We start from the raw sequence: 14697 nt of genomic DNA, 5'->3' as shown, positions 1-14697 counted from the left end.
CTCTGGGTTAATCTTCAGTAATAGTTTGTAATAATATTTACAGCTTAATTTTGTGGTATTTCTGTCTGGTGCTGCCTTTAGAATCAATTCAATTCAATCCAATCCTTCCTTCCTCCCTCTGTGAAATCAAAACCTGCTCTTCTGCTGCCTGCAGCGTGCAAGTATGGCAGGAGAGCGTGGTGGGCTCCTGGGGTGCTCAGGGCACTAAATTGCTCTTTCTTTGCATCAGGGATCAGGCTGTTGTCCGCAGAGGAGCGACCAGCAGATGCGGAGTGTCCAGCCCCATTTATCTCTGCCAGATGGTGCTAAAATAGTAGTCCAGAGCACATGTTGCTTCTATTCAACCAAATGCTTGTGCCATGCTGTGGCCTCTCTGCCTCTGAACCAATGAGCCTCAGCCAACAAAATCCCAGCGGCAAAGGCCCCAGCAGCCCTTGGCTAAGCCCCTCTGCACGGCTTGTGGAAAATCAGAGAAATCAAACTGGGAAGGCTCACAGCCCTGCAGGGACAGACAATAGCCTGCAGGAAGGGGAGGAAGGGGTTAAAGAGGGTTTATCACACATAAAAAGTAAATATTTGAGGCAGAAATGCAGAAGGAAAGAATAATGGAGAGAGAAGGGCAGGAGGAGGAAACCAGAAGTGTAAAGGGAAGAAAAAGGAGGATTATATTCTGCCAGAAAACAAAGGGATGTTTGTATGAGAAAAGCATTGGGGAAGCATTGGGGAAATGAGGGTTCAGCTCTGCACAAACTTACTGTCTGACACAGGACAAGTCAATCTCTCTGTGTCTCAGTTTGCAAAGGCTGCAATGGGAATAATAAAGTCTCCTTTGTTCTGCCTCTCTCTGCTCACATCAGACGTCCCTTCTGTTTGTATGTTGTAGAAAGCCAAGATGCCACCATACTGCAAACACGAGTAAAATCCACTGAAACTTTGAGGGGAAAAAAAGGAAGGCAATTAGACTATCATAAACCTGGGAGGTAACTGCCCCCAAAACTCGGGGGTGGGGTGGGGTGGTGGTGTAGAAATACAGGAAAGGCCTTTACTGAGGGAAGAAGAAAGAAAATATGGACCAGATTAATCCTACTGTTGCATACTGGACTCCAGTGGAGTTCCTCGAGGGATGGGTTTAAGCCCAAGGAGTTCAGTTTTGTTTGGTTAAAGAAACTTTGTGCCAAAGTTTTTAAATAGTCAAATCTGTTCTGAGAACTATGAGAATGTGGGCTGCCTCTCCTGAAACATTGCATGGGACTTGGGATGAACAACTCCTGCTGAAGGCATCAGGAGCCAAGTGATTAAGCCCCATGCAGTGCTCTGACAGGAGGCCTTCTTCTTGCCTACGCATACTTTTTTTAAGTATAGAAAGTATTTCCATATTTCCAGCAGCTGATCTTTATTTGAAGCCAAGAGCTGCATTTTTCAGACTAGAACTGAAGCTTTTCTAGGAAAAGCCACTCTGGAGCAGATCATTGCTCCATCTAGCCCCAGACCGTGTCTCCAACAGAGGTCCTGCACTCTGCTTAGAGAAAGCAAGCTGAAAGCTCACAGAGCTCTCTCCAGGCATAATTTATACTTCATTCCAAGAGTTAGAGCTTGGCTTTCACTTCAAAGTCTGTAGGCTTACATTCTTTTCAAAACTCTTGCTTATTTTATTAATCTTCACAGTTCCCTGGAGATTGTTGTTTGCAGATCTCCAACCTGTTCAAGAAGCCCCTTGAGCTGCTGACCTCCATGTCCTGCAGCAGTTGAGTTCCCCAGGCCAGCTGAGGCATTTATGCAGGGGAAAAAGGAATTTTCTCAGTTTCAGGATTGCTACATTTAACGTGGAAGCATGCCTTAAGCTTCTCGTCTCACCCATCTGGCTTCTCATTACAGCATGTCATCTAAAACAGTGAGCTGCTTCTGCCACCCAGGGAATCCCTGCTGGGAAATGGACTGTGCGTGTGTGATGCTGCTCTGCCCTCACATGTGACTCAGCCATGCTGAGGATCCACTCTTAATTTTCCAGTGCTTCCAAGTTTACAAGAACACATTATGCTGTCAGCTGCTCAAGCTCACATGGTGTGCTCTCTTCTCCTGTCGCTGGAGTGATACAAGTTTGTGGCCAGTCGTGGTGTCCCTGTTACGTGGATGGCACACTAAGCCAGGACAGGAGGGAGGTGTGATGTGTTGCAGGGTGACTGGGTTACAGCACTGTGCTCTCTGTGTCTCTCTTTTGGTAAAGAGGAGATTGCAATATTCAGATGTCTTGGCAGCTCTTGGTGAGACCTGCTGGGAGAAAACAAGAGGCACACTGTTGTGTAGTTCCATGCTTATGAGGGTGGTGAACCTGCAAACAAATACCTGGACAATGGGGAGGATGCCTCAGTGTCCAGCCTGCCCTTTCTTCATACCTCTGTCCTCTGTCTGTCTACTGCAGGAGGGCTTGGGTCTTAGAGGGGTGGCAGGGAGGAGTAGGGCAGGATACAAAGTACAGCCTTGGTGTACATGGGGCTCTGCAGCCAAAATCAGATGGTGCTATGCAGACATGGCCTTGGATCCAGCACGCAAACAAACAAAACAAATGTATTAGAAACAGCTGGGGAATAGGATGAAAATAAGCATTTTTAAGGATATGCTTATAATAACTTATGAGCTGGGGAATGAATAGTTGCTACACTGGACCCTCCTGGAGACAGATTTACTGTTGGTTTCGGGGTCCTTATTAGAGCCATAGGTTTTCCCATTTATGTATACCTTCCCCTAGCCCTTGCTGGAAAACCTCATAGCATGTGCTGAGGTGTAGCCTCTAACACAAGGATTTTGTCAGGAACCGGAATGACCTCTGAAAGCAGTGGCCATGGCCTCATCTGGGGGTCATGAGCTGCCACTTGGTTGAGCACAAACATGATCCAGAGTGAGGGCATTGCTTCAGGCACTGATCTGCCTTCAGGAGTTTCGTTCCTCATCCTGAGGGAAGTTTTGCAGATCTTGGGGCTTTTTGTTTATTCCCTGGCTGTAGGATGGGCTCACGGTTTTCTAATTCATTCATTGTGTTGGAGCAGGTCTGACCTATCCTGAGTGATACTAAGAAGGGGGAAAGTACCTTCTGGCAGCACTGTCCCCTTTCAAGTCTTTTCTTGCCTCTCCTGTGCACAGTCAGGACATTGGGGCTGTTAGCAGAGAGCCTCATGCCTGCAGCCTGCCCCGCTACAACTCAGGAGATGACCATCTTTTAAAGTCACACATTTCTCTCCTGGCCTCCATGCGCATTACCTTCGTGGTTTGCAGCCCTTCCTTGTAGAAGAGTGTCTGAAATTGTCCTTCAGCCCTCAATATAGTGGGCTTTTGCTAAGAAGTCCTTGTTATGTGCTCTACATACACCCACTGACTTTTTTTCTAATGTTCATTAAGATCTCAGTTGTATAGTGTCTGTGTCTGCTGCATAGTTAAGTGCCTAAGAATTGACTTTGCCATTTCCCTGAAAAATTTAATAAATATTGGCCAAAAATCAACTTGCACTGACACTGCTGAACATGCAGCTGGATAAGTTTGGCCCACTACTCCATTTGAGTGTCTTCAACACCCCGTGATGTGTCTAGCACATTGGCTGTTCTTGTTTGCTTCACAGTTGGATGAGATGCTTATATATAAAGCTGCTTAAACTCCAAACATTGCCTGTGGCTGACAAGTTCCTACCTTTGATGTGAGAGCTAGCCACAGCCAGGGATCTGAGACGTTATTCTTGTTAGGAGGAGAAGTTAATAGCAAAGTCTCCTATATTTAATACAGAGTGCACAAAGTCATACTTACTTGATTACAGAAAGACTTCAGCAACCAGGACGCTTGTGCTTGGTCCCAAAACACTTTACCGATACAATGCACTCTTTAGGGGTCCCTCAGGACCGTGCTTTGGTGACTGTTCAAAATGCAGCTACATTGGCCCTGGCTTTTCATTGAATTACCTCACTCCTTTGTCTGCTAATTTTCACTAGCTTACCGGTCAACTTGTGCATCTTTTGGAGCTGAGTGCCACAGAGGTGACACATGAGAGCATACAGGGACACACAGAGGTAGCTGTAGCCTTTGGTCACCAGTGATGGACGTGTTTACATGTACGAGATAGTCTTGTTGCACAACCTGACTGTGAATGGCAAGTGCTGCCTCATTTGCCATTAACAGTAACTCAGCCGTAATAATACTAACACTTGTAGTTCAGCTGCAGGTGAAAATGGCTTTTACAGTCTTCATCCTGTCTGTTCCAAATGTCTGCATGGAACAAACCACTGTACTTTTGCAGGCTGCATGTTGGAAGTAATAGGTGGCAGTATAAAGGAGGTGCTTTTATCCTCAGTCCCACTTTCAGTCCCAAATGTTCGGGTATCATTTGCTGTGTTCAGCAAGGAGGGTGTGATGGCTGCAGCAATGTTGCCTTGTCTCTAGAAAGCTGCTTAGTGAGAAGACTTTCTTTCCCTGGTACCATTTCAGAAGATCTGCCTGCCTGTGAAAGGCAGAAAGTAAAAATACAGGGTTTCAAATGTGTTATATTCTTTGGTGAGCTGGAATAGATTTAAGGCCATATGGAAGATCACTTGTCATGATGGGTATTCACTACCCAGTGATGGATGACTTATTTTTCAGAGTAACTACAAAGATGTCCTTCAAACCCACCTTTTGTTTTGTAATTGCACTGATGGAGTAGCAGTGTCCAGCTTTGCTCTGGGGTTATCCATTACTGCTGGGCTTTTGCAAACAGAAAGATGCTGCTGGTGCCTGAAACTGTCAGCAGTTCTTTTTCCGAGGCTTTCAGGAGAGTAAAAATCTGTGATTTCTTTGGTGAAATTTTAGGAGACATGAAATAATTTGGCACTGCAGGGAAGGCAAATGGCCTGTGCAGGTACACTTAACATGTAAATCAAACAGCATGAATTACATGAGGTTGTGTTGTGGCTTCAAACTGCTCCTTACCCAGGGAACACTCGTCAGGAGCATGTCCTCCCTCTGACCACAGTCCACACCTGGAGATGTCTGGGCAGTGAAGGGAGAAGGCTCCTCGCTTGGTGTGCAAGCTGGACATCTCCCAGGCTTGATAGTATGGTCTTGAAAAATGCAGCAGGGATAAATCTGGTTACTTGGTGGGAAATTTGTTAACCTTTCAGAACTTCTGAAGGGTAGAATGGTGAACTGATTCTCTGTATTTTTTTTTTACAAGCATATCTCTATTGATATTAATGCTGTTGGTGTATCAGCCATTTGGGTCCATTTGTTGGTGCTTTTATGTAATTTATAGACTTTCTCCAGTCTGATTTTAAAAAACATGGCATGTCCATGAAGCTGGGAGCAAGGCCATACTTCCTATTAATGTGGCTTTCCTGTTTTTCTCTGTTTTGCAGGTTCTTTTCGAAATGATGGTTTAAAAGCTGCTGATGTCCTTCCTATACTGAAGGAGAAAGTGGCCTTTGTGTCAGGTGAGCACATCTTTTCTTGATCCCTCCAGCTCAGCATGAGCACCGTCTGCCACATCCTGGTCCTTATGGCGCTGCAAAGTCATGAGGGACCAGCTTCAGGTTTTGGCCTTGGTAGTACTTAAATTAGCTCTTCTGCTAACAAAAGGACTGTATGTGGAACAGGGCTATCCAGTAATACTCAGAGCATTGGAAACTGGCCCATATTGGTTTTCTTCATATTCTGAGGAACAGGTAAATGGGCAGCACAGGTAGGATGAAATGCAGCTTCTCAGCTCCAGCCTAGATGTGGGCTGTCTCAGCACTCAGGGCAGCTCAGGGATCCTGCTTTGGTTTCAAGGTCAGTGAATAGTGTAAATTCCTGTTTGTAGGCAGCACTCTGACCCATAAATCACTGGTGTTCCATTTACAATCCCAATCATCTTGCAGTTAAAAGTACCATTGATGCTGCATTTGCATAATAACTCAGATGCTCAAAGCTCTCCTGCCACCCTGTACAAAGATTTACAGCCTTCATTCAGGAGACAAATCTCGAGGACCTGGGGGTGGATGAGGACTAGACAATATGGAAAAGGCTTTGAGAATAGCTTGGATGATAATGTTTCTGGCATGAATTACAACTTGTCAGTGAGAGGGGGAAGAGAAAGTCTGAAGCAATCATAATCTTGCATGAAGTCACTCAAACTGGCAGCATAAACCCAGGATATTTCCAGTGGCAGCGTTTCTATGATTGCAAAGCACTCAGGCTGCTTACAGTGAAAAAACTTGCATCAAGAATAGCCAGCTCCCCTCGTTTGCAGTTTTTGTTTTTTGTTTCCTGCATCTCCACAGTAATGCTGACTGCAGAAGGGAGGAGAGGAGCAGCAAGGCTGTTTGGTGCCCAGACTCTTCCTCCTTGGCTCTCTCCCCAGATGTGGAGTCAGGCCCATGAGGATGGGGCTCATCACCCTTCTGAGCCATGGAGATGCTGTCCAGGCAGGAAAAGCTTTTGCCTTGACTAATGTTTGGTGTGAGATGTCTTTCCATGTAGCAGCAGCTAAATAGTGCAGGGATCATGAGTCCGGCAGTGACTTGGGCAAACGATTTCTGGCCCTATAAAAGCTAAACCTTCTCATCAACAACATGAAAATCCAGGAGTTTGAGGGAAGTTTCTGAAACACCAAAAGCCTCACATGGAAATCCAAGACTATCCCAACAGTCCTCACATGCAGGAGTACTTTATCTCACACTGAAATCTCCTTCTGAATGTCCTGAAATGTTTTATGTGGTTGTTGGCTTTCACTGCTCTGAAGAGGGGAACATAGTCGTAAAAACACAGTGTACCTGCACCCTTGTTTGTGACACAAAAGCTGAACTGGGTGCTCTGGGGAAGTGAAGGGGAGGAATTTAGGCAGGGACTGTACTGCAATTTAGTTCTTGGCTCCTGCTGTTGCTTTGCATGGAAATGACTGCAGGATCATTTGGTAATTCATGGAATATTTAATAACGACAACCTGTCTGGATTGTTTATATAGCCCCTTGCACTGTTGGTGCCTGCGTTCAACTGTGAGCCAGAGGGTCTCACACCAAATCATCAGCTCATTAGACACTATTCTGGGCCAAGCTTGCCTTTGGGTGGGAAACGGTGTCAAATAAGCAGCTCCAGCATGATCCCCTGGGGTTTTGCACCATGATCAGCTGCAGGCAGGGTACAGCTTGCTCCTTATAGACTCACCAGCCTCCAGACTTGGATCTGCTCAAAATGTGCTGTTCCTGACACAGCTAGATGTCCTAGGATTTACACCTCCTCTTCATGGTCTCCAAATGCAGTGAATACAGCCAACAGTTGCCAGAGGCCTTTGCAGGCAGAACACTTTGTGATTCTGGTGTCCCACTGCAACAGCCCCAGCATCACCTTCCAGCCCAGAGTGTAAGTACTGCCCAGTCTTCCCCTGGGTTGTAATAAAGCAGATTAAGAAAAGGTTTGAGCATTTCAACTGATGACTGAGTTCTTTTTACTTAAAATGGAATAATTTCGTAGAGTATGCTTTGAGCACAGAATGTTTTGCAAAATAGAAAAATCAAATAGTTGGACTTCGCAAGATAAAAAAAAAAGTTCTGTAGTTAGCACAGACTCTGAGAGCACATGGTGTTTTAATCAAGCTTCCTTGAGGAAAAGGAATTTTATTGAGTCTTCTTCAGATTTTAATGCTACAGTTAATTTTAACGATAACAGTACAGTAAAGTTGTTGAGGGGGCTCTCCTTACACCAGCAGAATTTATCAGCACGCACAAAAACTCTCAGCTGAACCTCTCAGTTGCATAGTTTATTTCTTTTCCCATCAACTATGCCTCACCAGCTGGTTTCTTAGTCCATGATTCCACAGGAAAATTGCAGAGAACACACAAGACCCCTCAGGGAGGGGATACACCACTCTTTGTGTTTCAGTGTGGTGGATGCTCCACACGTGGACCCTGCAGAGCAACAGGGCAGAACAGGCAGGGAAGGGAGAGCGGCTGCCGCCTGCTCCGGAGCAGGCACAGCAGGACCTGCCTGCACAGCCGTGTCATCTCAGAGGAGCACTCAGGCTTTCACAAGGGCACTTAATTTCAGAGTTGACATACAGCTCTAACTAGCTGGGCATGGATTCATCCAGCCTAAGTGCTGTCTGGGGCTCTGTGCCTGGCACTTCCCCTTGGCTGACTCAGCTGGCAGCGAGCAGCAGGCTCTGCATCTGCATCCCTGCGCTGTGGGAGAGTTGAGGGATGGTGGATAATATCGGGATTTTTTCCTGGAACTGGTTCTTGATTTCTTCCAGTGATCTCATGCATGAGCTAGACTGAACCCAGAGTTCATGTGTGTGCCTAAACAGCACCTGAAAATCCCATTCCATAACTCACATTCTGAGTGATGGACTGAGCAGTCACAGGGGCAGCATGTCCCGGCCATCGCTGTCTGATTGCTTCCATCACTGACCTCCTGGAAGCAGATTAAGCAGGGGGTTGGCAGGGAGTGGCTTTGGCCACCTGTTTGTTGTCTAAACCCCAATAAAATCTTGGCTGTGCCTGGATGGTTCACTGTGTTGCTTCCAGCAATGGAAAGGCTTTGGGAACCATTAGTGAGTGAGTTACAGGCCAGAGACTCATTTTTGTGTTCTGAGAAGGAGATGAACACCGAGGAGAGGAAATAAAACAGATTGTAGATTATTTTAGGTGTTTTTTTTCAGTGAGAGGTGGTGAAATATTTTGGAAACTGGCCTTATAGTCTTTCTTGGGAAACACAGACGCTGTTTTAGAAGAGTAGTGTAATTTGGGGCGTTGTTCAGCTGCTTGATTGTATTTATAGGAGATTTCCTATTGATCAGTGCAATGCAGGAGGAAGAGTATGAGGCTCTCAGGAGAGGGAGGGGAATGTGTTGCCATGTTCCTTTCCCATGCATGGAGCTTTTAATGCACTTAGGCTATAAAAAGCTTCATTGTTGACTAATGTCATGGGTCTCGCTGAAAGCATTTCCCCCATCCCACCCAGAAGAGTTTCTCGGGATCCTTCGCGGTCCTTCTGCTCCCTCGAGGGCTCAGAAGAGCAGTGGTGTGTGGGCTTCCACCTGTCACCCAGGTGCTGTCTGCTCATCTGCCGAGGCAGGAGTACAAAGGAGGAGGCTGGCCAGGTGTCTGAGAGGCTGGTTGAGTGCTGAGGAACCAACAGCACATGGCAGAAGTGTGTAATAGGCTGGTGAGCTGCTGCAGCTGTGACAAGCCTAGCTCCCAACCCGTGTGTTTCACAAAGTAGGAGGTTTTTCTGTGGACTTTGGGCAACAGAAGGCACAAAGCAGGGAGAACTGGATGTAGTAACAGCTCAGCCATCTCCATCCTTCAGAAGTCCACTGTCCCCAGCACCACATGTCTTGGGAGCAGCCTTGTGAGGTGAGTTTCAGTATAAATAGACTGGGTGAAAGGACAGCTTTGCAATTAGGTTCCACCAAATTTAGGCCAGCAGGTTGAATCAGAGAGGAAAGCTCAGAGAGGGAGACACTGACCTTCCCAAAAACTTGTCCAAAGACACCACAGGTCACTTATTGTCAGAGGTACCACATGTGGAGGAGCATGTTTTTTCTTTTTATGTAATGGATGAACTTCACTCTTCAGAGAAAGGGTTGAAATGAGACCCCCAGTGCCTCTGGGCACTGGAAGACTTCACATCCAGGTTCCAGGGGTTCTCAAATGCTGATTTGAGTACACTGGAATTTGTACTGAGTTGGGAATAAAACTAACTAAAATATTTAATTTTTGAATAAAAGTAACTAAAATATTTAATTTTTGAACTATATAAACATTCTGTATTTGCACGAAAAGTTCTGATTTAAATTAAAAGTTTCCATCCTCTTCTTCCTCTGAAATGGAAATTTCAAATGAAACATCAATAATTCTTCTGTATTTTGTTACAGAAAAGTCTCTTCCATTTTATACCATTCCCTATTAACATTGGGGTAGTTTGAAATAAATGAAAATTCCAAGAAAAGAAAATATGCTATTACAAAAACATGGCATTGCTTGACTATTGAATTTTCCTAGTGGTTTTGGGCCATGATGCTTTCATCAGGAATTTGCTGCTGCATTAATAGAGATTTTTCTTTAAAGAAGAAAATGAAAATCTTTAGACTGTGACATTTCCAGGTCTTTTGATGAAGTCTGAGCCTGATATGTTTTTTTTTTTGTTTTTCTTTGTTTTGTTGTTGTTGTTGGTTTGGGTTTTTTTAATTGTCGTTTGATTTTTTTCTTTTGTTTTCCAAGAGTGTTAGCTGATTTTTGAGGATAGAGAAGAGCTTTTACCTATAGTGTTTGTTTAGATATCTTCATAGGTCTCTAAAGTTAAAGGAGAAATCAAAAAGTCTCCTTGGATTTCTGATTTCATTTACAGGTAGTAAATATAGTGTGCAGAATCAGTTAGTTGCTCTGTATTTTTCCACACATTTTAACCATAGCCATGGGACATTCTGTGGAGAATGTCTCGTTACTGCCAGCACTTACTGTCCCCGCATCCTGTCACACAGGTATAGCTTCTCAATTAATGTCAGGGACTTTGAAAAAAAACAATAAAAGGGAGGAACTGAGTCTGTGAAGGAGGAAGGTCTGTATATATCCCATCCTGTTCCAGCTCACAGGGTTTTCTTGTCCTTAATATAAGGACCCAGGAAGGTGACTGTAGCACTTGAGATATTTAAAACAATAACACCCAACCATTTGAGTTGTTTTGCAGTAAGATGTGCTCTTCTGTCCCACTAATGAGACTTGTCAGCTCTGGAAACTTCCTTATTTTTGTGAAAGCACTTTGGTTCCAGGCTTGTGTTTTTTTCCTAAGGAATCAATTTTAACTGACAAGAAGCTCTGAAATTCACAACTGGACATCCTCTCTGTTTCTTGTCTTTGTGGGGTTTTTGTTTGTTTGTTTGTTTGGGTTTGTCTGTTTGTTTCTCTTTTGGTGTGAAAATATAGGCTATTTGAAATGGAAATACTTTGCTAGAATGTACAATTTCAGAAACATTTTCATCTGCCAGTGTTTTCCAGCTCTAGGCTGAATTTCTTCCTAAAGCCGGAGGGGGGAAAGACTTCCTAATAGCAATTACATAAGTCCAGTAGCTTAAACTCTCCCCTGAACTTCCATTACTTTGCAGGATCCTCTTTTTGGCTGTAGATGTTGAGGACTTCCCTGCTGGGGATGTGGCAAACCTGAGCAGCCAGTTATAGTGAATCAGTTTATCACATATTTCTCTTCTCTGATGAACACCAGAAACTTTTCCATTGCCATTTCTCCATACTTGTCTCAAATGAGGAAGACAAACAGTGTGTGATCAGGGTGAATCTGGCCTCTCTTTGTTTCTCCTTATTCTCTACAGCTTCTAACATTGTGCCAAGTGGTGTGAGTTTGGAGTGTCTGTCAATACCACCATCATCCAGTGCTGTGTTCTTCCCTCCCTATCTCCAGGGGCAAGAGGGTGTGCAATGGGCTATTTTGTTTTAGAAGACTTGGGGGTTATTTTGTTCAGTTTGTCAATTGATTTTTAAATATATACGGCTATTCCCATACATCTGCAATAAAGGAGGCAAGATCAAAAAAAAGTAATTTGCATCTGAGGCAAGAGGCAGAGAGGTTTAGGGTCAGTTTTGAAGAGGAGGGTACTGGTACTCCCTTGATACTTCAGAGCAATCCAGCTACTTCCAGAGGAAAGAACAAGCTTCTCTATACATTCTCTGGAAGTTTTGCTTTCCACATGAAGAAGCTTTTCCTTCCTTTTATTGAGTCTCACTTGTCCTTAGTTTTGCTTTGCTAGCGTAATAACTTGAGACCATTTCCCCAGGGGCTTGTTGACCAGCATACATTTAAAGTTAAGGAAGTACCCCAAAATACTTGCATAAAGCAGCAGAAGTGTATTACAAGCCACAACAGGTGGTCTCTTCAAATCCATGCAGTGGCTTTTTGGAGGGCGATTGCAGAATAAATCTACTTGGTAGGAGATGGGGACCCTCCAGGGATTGCACTGGGCATCCTGACTACAGCCTCTGATCTGCTCTGCCAGGAAATCTTCTGGTGAGATCAACTGGTCTTGTTTTTGGAGTCATTAACCCTAAATGTACTGCTGTGTTTGCTATTAGGATTTGATTCAGGTGACTGCACTGCAGCTGTATTAATTGTCAGGTGCGCTTGTTGTGGGAGCTTACATTTCATCACAGTTGCATTAGAATCACCTGTGTTGGAACCAACGGAATTTGAGGGCGGTCACACAGATAATCTGTATATGACCCATGCAAGACATTACTCCATTTTGAAGCTGGAGGATTTTTAGTGTAGAAATTTGTTCAGAGGAGGTCTAGTGGCAAGCAGTCTCACACAGCTCAGCTGTGGCAGGGAAAGGAATGTTATTTTAAGACTGGATACCAATTCCTTGATACTTTCCTTTCCTAGGAAGTCTGTCAATTAGATTTAGAAATCCAGAGTGTATTGTTTATCATTGCATTGAAGTGCCTGACATCAGCTGAACTCCTGTCTCCTAGTTCTCTTCATTGTCATTCACTTTTTCACCACATTTTGGAGTGAAATACCCGTTGAGGATTATTTCAGCTCCTCTGGAAACTCACTTATGGTCTCAGCAGAGTCTGCAACCTCAAGATGGATCAGCATATGATCTGCAGGGTCAGATGAAGCAGTGTGTTCATTTGAACTGCAGAGACATCTGAACAGGGGCCAGAGACACTGTGTGCTGCTCCCGCTTCCGTTCCCAGTGTGCTGCAGGACATTAGACAAGGTACTGGGGAGCCTTGTCTGTGGGGATGTTTCTCTGAGTCTCTGGTTAATCCTTGTGAATTTATGCTTATAAAAAGAGTGAAGAAGGAAGTAGAGGGTTTGGAACCCTTAAATATGGGTCACTACAAGCAGGTAAGGTATTGTGGTTGAATGGCTGATAGAAGTGGAGAGATGGAGCTTGAAAACAGAGCTTGATAAGATCATTATCTGCTTTATACAAGGAGTCTGCATTAATGGAAACTGATAATTTCCTGTCCTAAACAGGACTGGCCATAGTTGGAATTCCAGCTTTTTGTGTTAATGGGGATGAATGTACCTCAGGACTTGAGACTGGTAAGGCCAGTACAGAGAGTTCGTAGCAGCAACACTCAGGGTTGGGCAACATCTTGGCTTACCTGTGGGCATTTGGGGCCACCACAGGCAGAAACATTTGGGCCTACTGCTAAGAGGGTTAAGATATCAGTTCGGGCAGCTGCTAGGATAGGGATCTTCTTGCTGGAGTCTCTTTCTCCTTGGATGCATGCTTGACTAGATGAGTGGTCATCAGAAGGCCGCTGACTATGCAGCCTGCTTCCATCCAGGTCTTCTGAGGTTTCTTCAATATTTTCTTTTAATGGGGTGTGCATCACAACTCCTTGTGCTATCACTGCAATATCCCCTGTATGATTTGTGGAGGAAAAATGATGTAATTCTATTTCTGGGAATAAGTGCTGACTTTAGCAATGGGTTCATATAGGCCAGAAGAAAGGGAGATGGGAAGAATCAGCAAGGAAGCCACTGACTGGCAAGGCCATCAACAAAGCATTTTTGTAGAAGAAATGCAAGACATATATGGCTAAATATTTGTTCTCAGTGTACTCTGTGCCCTGAAGAACATGTGTTTTTCTAACTCTTTTTTTCCAGAGCACTAATAACCAGACCATCTGTTTGCCTCTCTAAATCAGAGCAAAGCCCATGAAAACTCACCTTGAAAACCAATAAGAAATTATCAGCTCTTTGTTTTAGCATTTAATAACTGTAATTAACAAACCTAATGACATGTTTGATTATTGCATCTCATGTCTGTGAGTCCAGGGGGAGGCAGGAGATGGGACATATTGATTAAAGCAATTGAAACTCTTTACTTCCTTCTACTTTTTATTTCCTCTTAAAACAACGTGCTGAGTAGCTCTTTGAAGACTGTTCATATACAATTGATGTTGAGATCATGGCTGACTTGGGGCAAGATTAGCCTCCTCGAGTGGATTACTGACAAGCACAGACAGTTTCAAGTACTATGAAGTTCTAACATAGTGGGCCAAGTCAGAAAACCTCATTTCTACTGGTTCTTCAAGTGAACTTGCTGTGGGATCTGGGCTGAATTTCTTCCCCTCTCTCTGTACTACACTATTGCCCTCAGTAAAAAGATAATAATAAAGAAAAGGAACAATATAAGCTGCCTATACGGCTGATACCAAAGGATTTTCTTCTTTTTTAGTGTCTGTTGCTACCTGTCCAGAGACTCTGTTAGGGCAGATAGGTGTCCTCATATAGACATGTTTGGTGTCTGAAGTTTGATGGTGGTAAGATCATATTTAGGCTGCCTAGAAAAGCTGACATTTTTGGTTATAAAGTGCAACAAGAAAGGTACATATTATCAGTATTTAGAGGAGTAAACCACAGTTACTGAAATCTGTAAGCCTTATGGTGAATTAAACATACCATGGTTTGTTCTGGAAGAAATCTGATGTTTCTTCATACAGGCTCTTGATAAAATCATAAATTATGCAGGCATTCATAAAAAATACAGATTTCTCAATAATTGGGATTGGCTTGAGTTGAACTGAATAATTTGGAAGCAGCTGAAGGATTCTAATATGTATGATGCACTTGTAATAATAATTTCACCCTATTGCTCAAAGCATAGAGCAGTACTTTTATCACAAATGAGAAACATTTGTTTCTAAACCTCATATATCTTGAGATTTGCCCCAT

General features: G+C 43.9%; 1 protein-coding gene across 16 annotated transcripts in view; it reads left to right on the top strand.

Annotated features, from left to right (window-relative positions):
* KALRN (kalirin RhoGEF kinase) overlaps positions 1-14697 on the top strand; it is a 505663-nt gene that overhangs the window by 157049 nt on the left and 333917 nt on the right. For all 16 annotated transcript variants that reach the window (XR_007904562.1, XR_007904561.1, XR_007904560.1 and 13 more), the window contains one exon: positions 5373-5447. Coding sequence is in view for 13 of the 16 variants with exons in the window: in XM_051787529.1 (XP_051643489.1) it covers positions 5373-5447 (75 nt within the window). In the remaining 3 variants the exon portion in view is untranslated. The remainder of the gene's footprint in view (positions 1-5372; positions 5448-14697) is intronic.

The sequence above is a fragment of the Manacus candei genome, unplaced genomic scaffold (assembly GCF_025592945.1).
Source record: "Manacus candei isolate 608988 ecotype Guabito, Panama unplaced genomic scaffold, ASM2559294v1 h1tg000023l, whole genome shotgun sequence".
Taxonomy (NCBI): Eukaryota; Metazoa; Chordata; class Aves; order Passeriformes; family Pipridae; genus Manacus; species Manacus candei.
The sequence above is the reverse complement of the archived record's forward strand: the minus strand, read 5'-3'. Positions and strand labels throughout refer to the sequence as shown.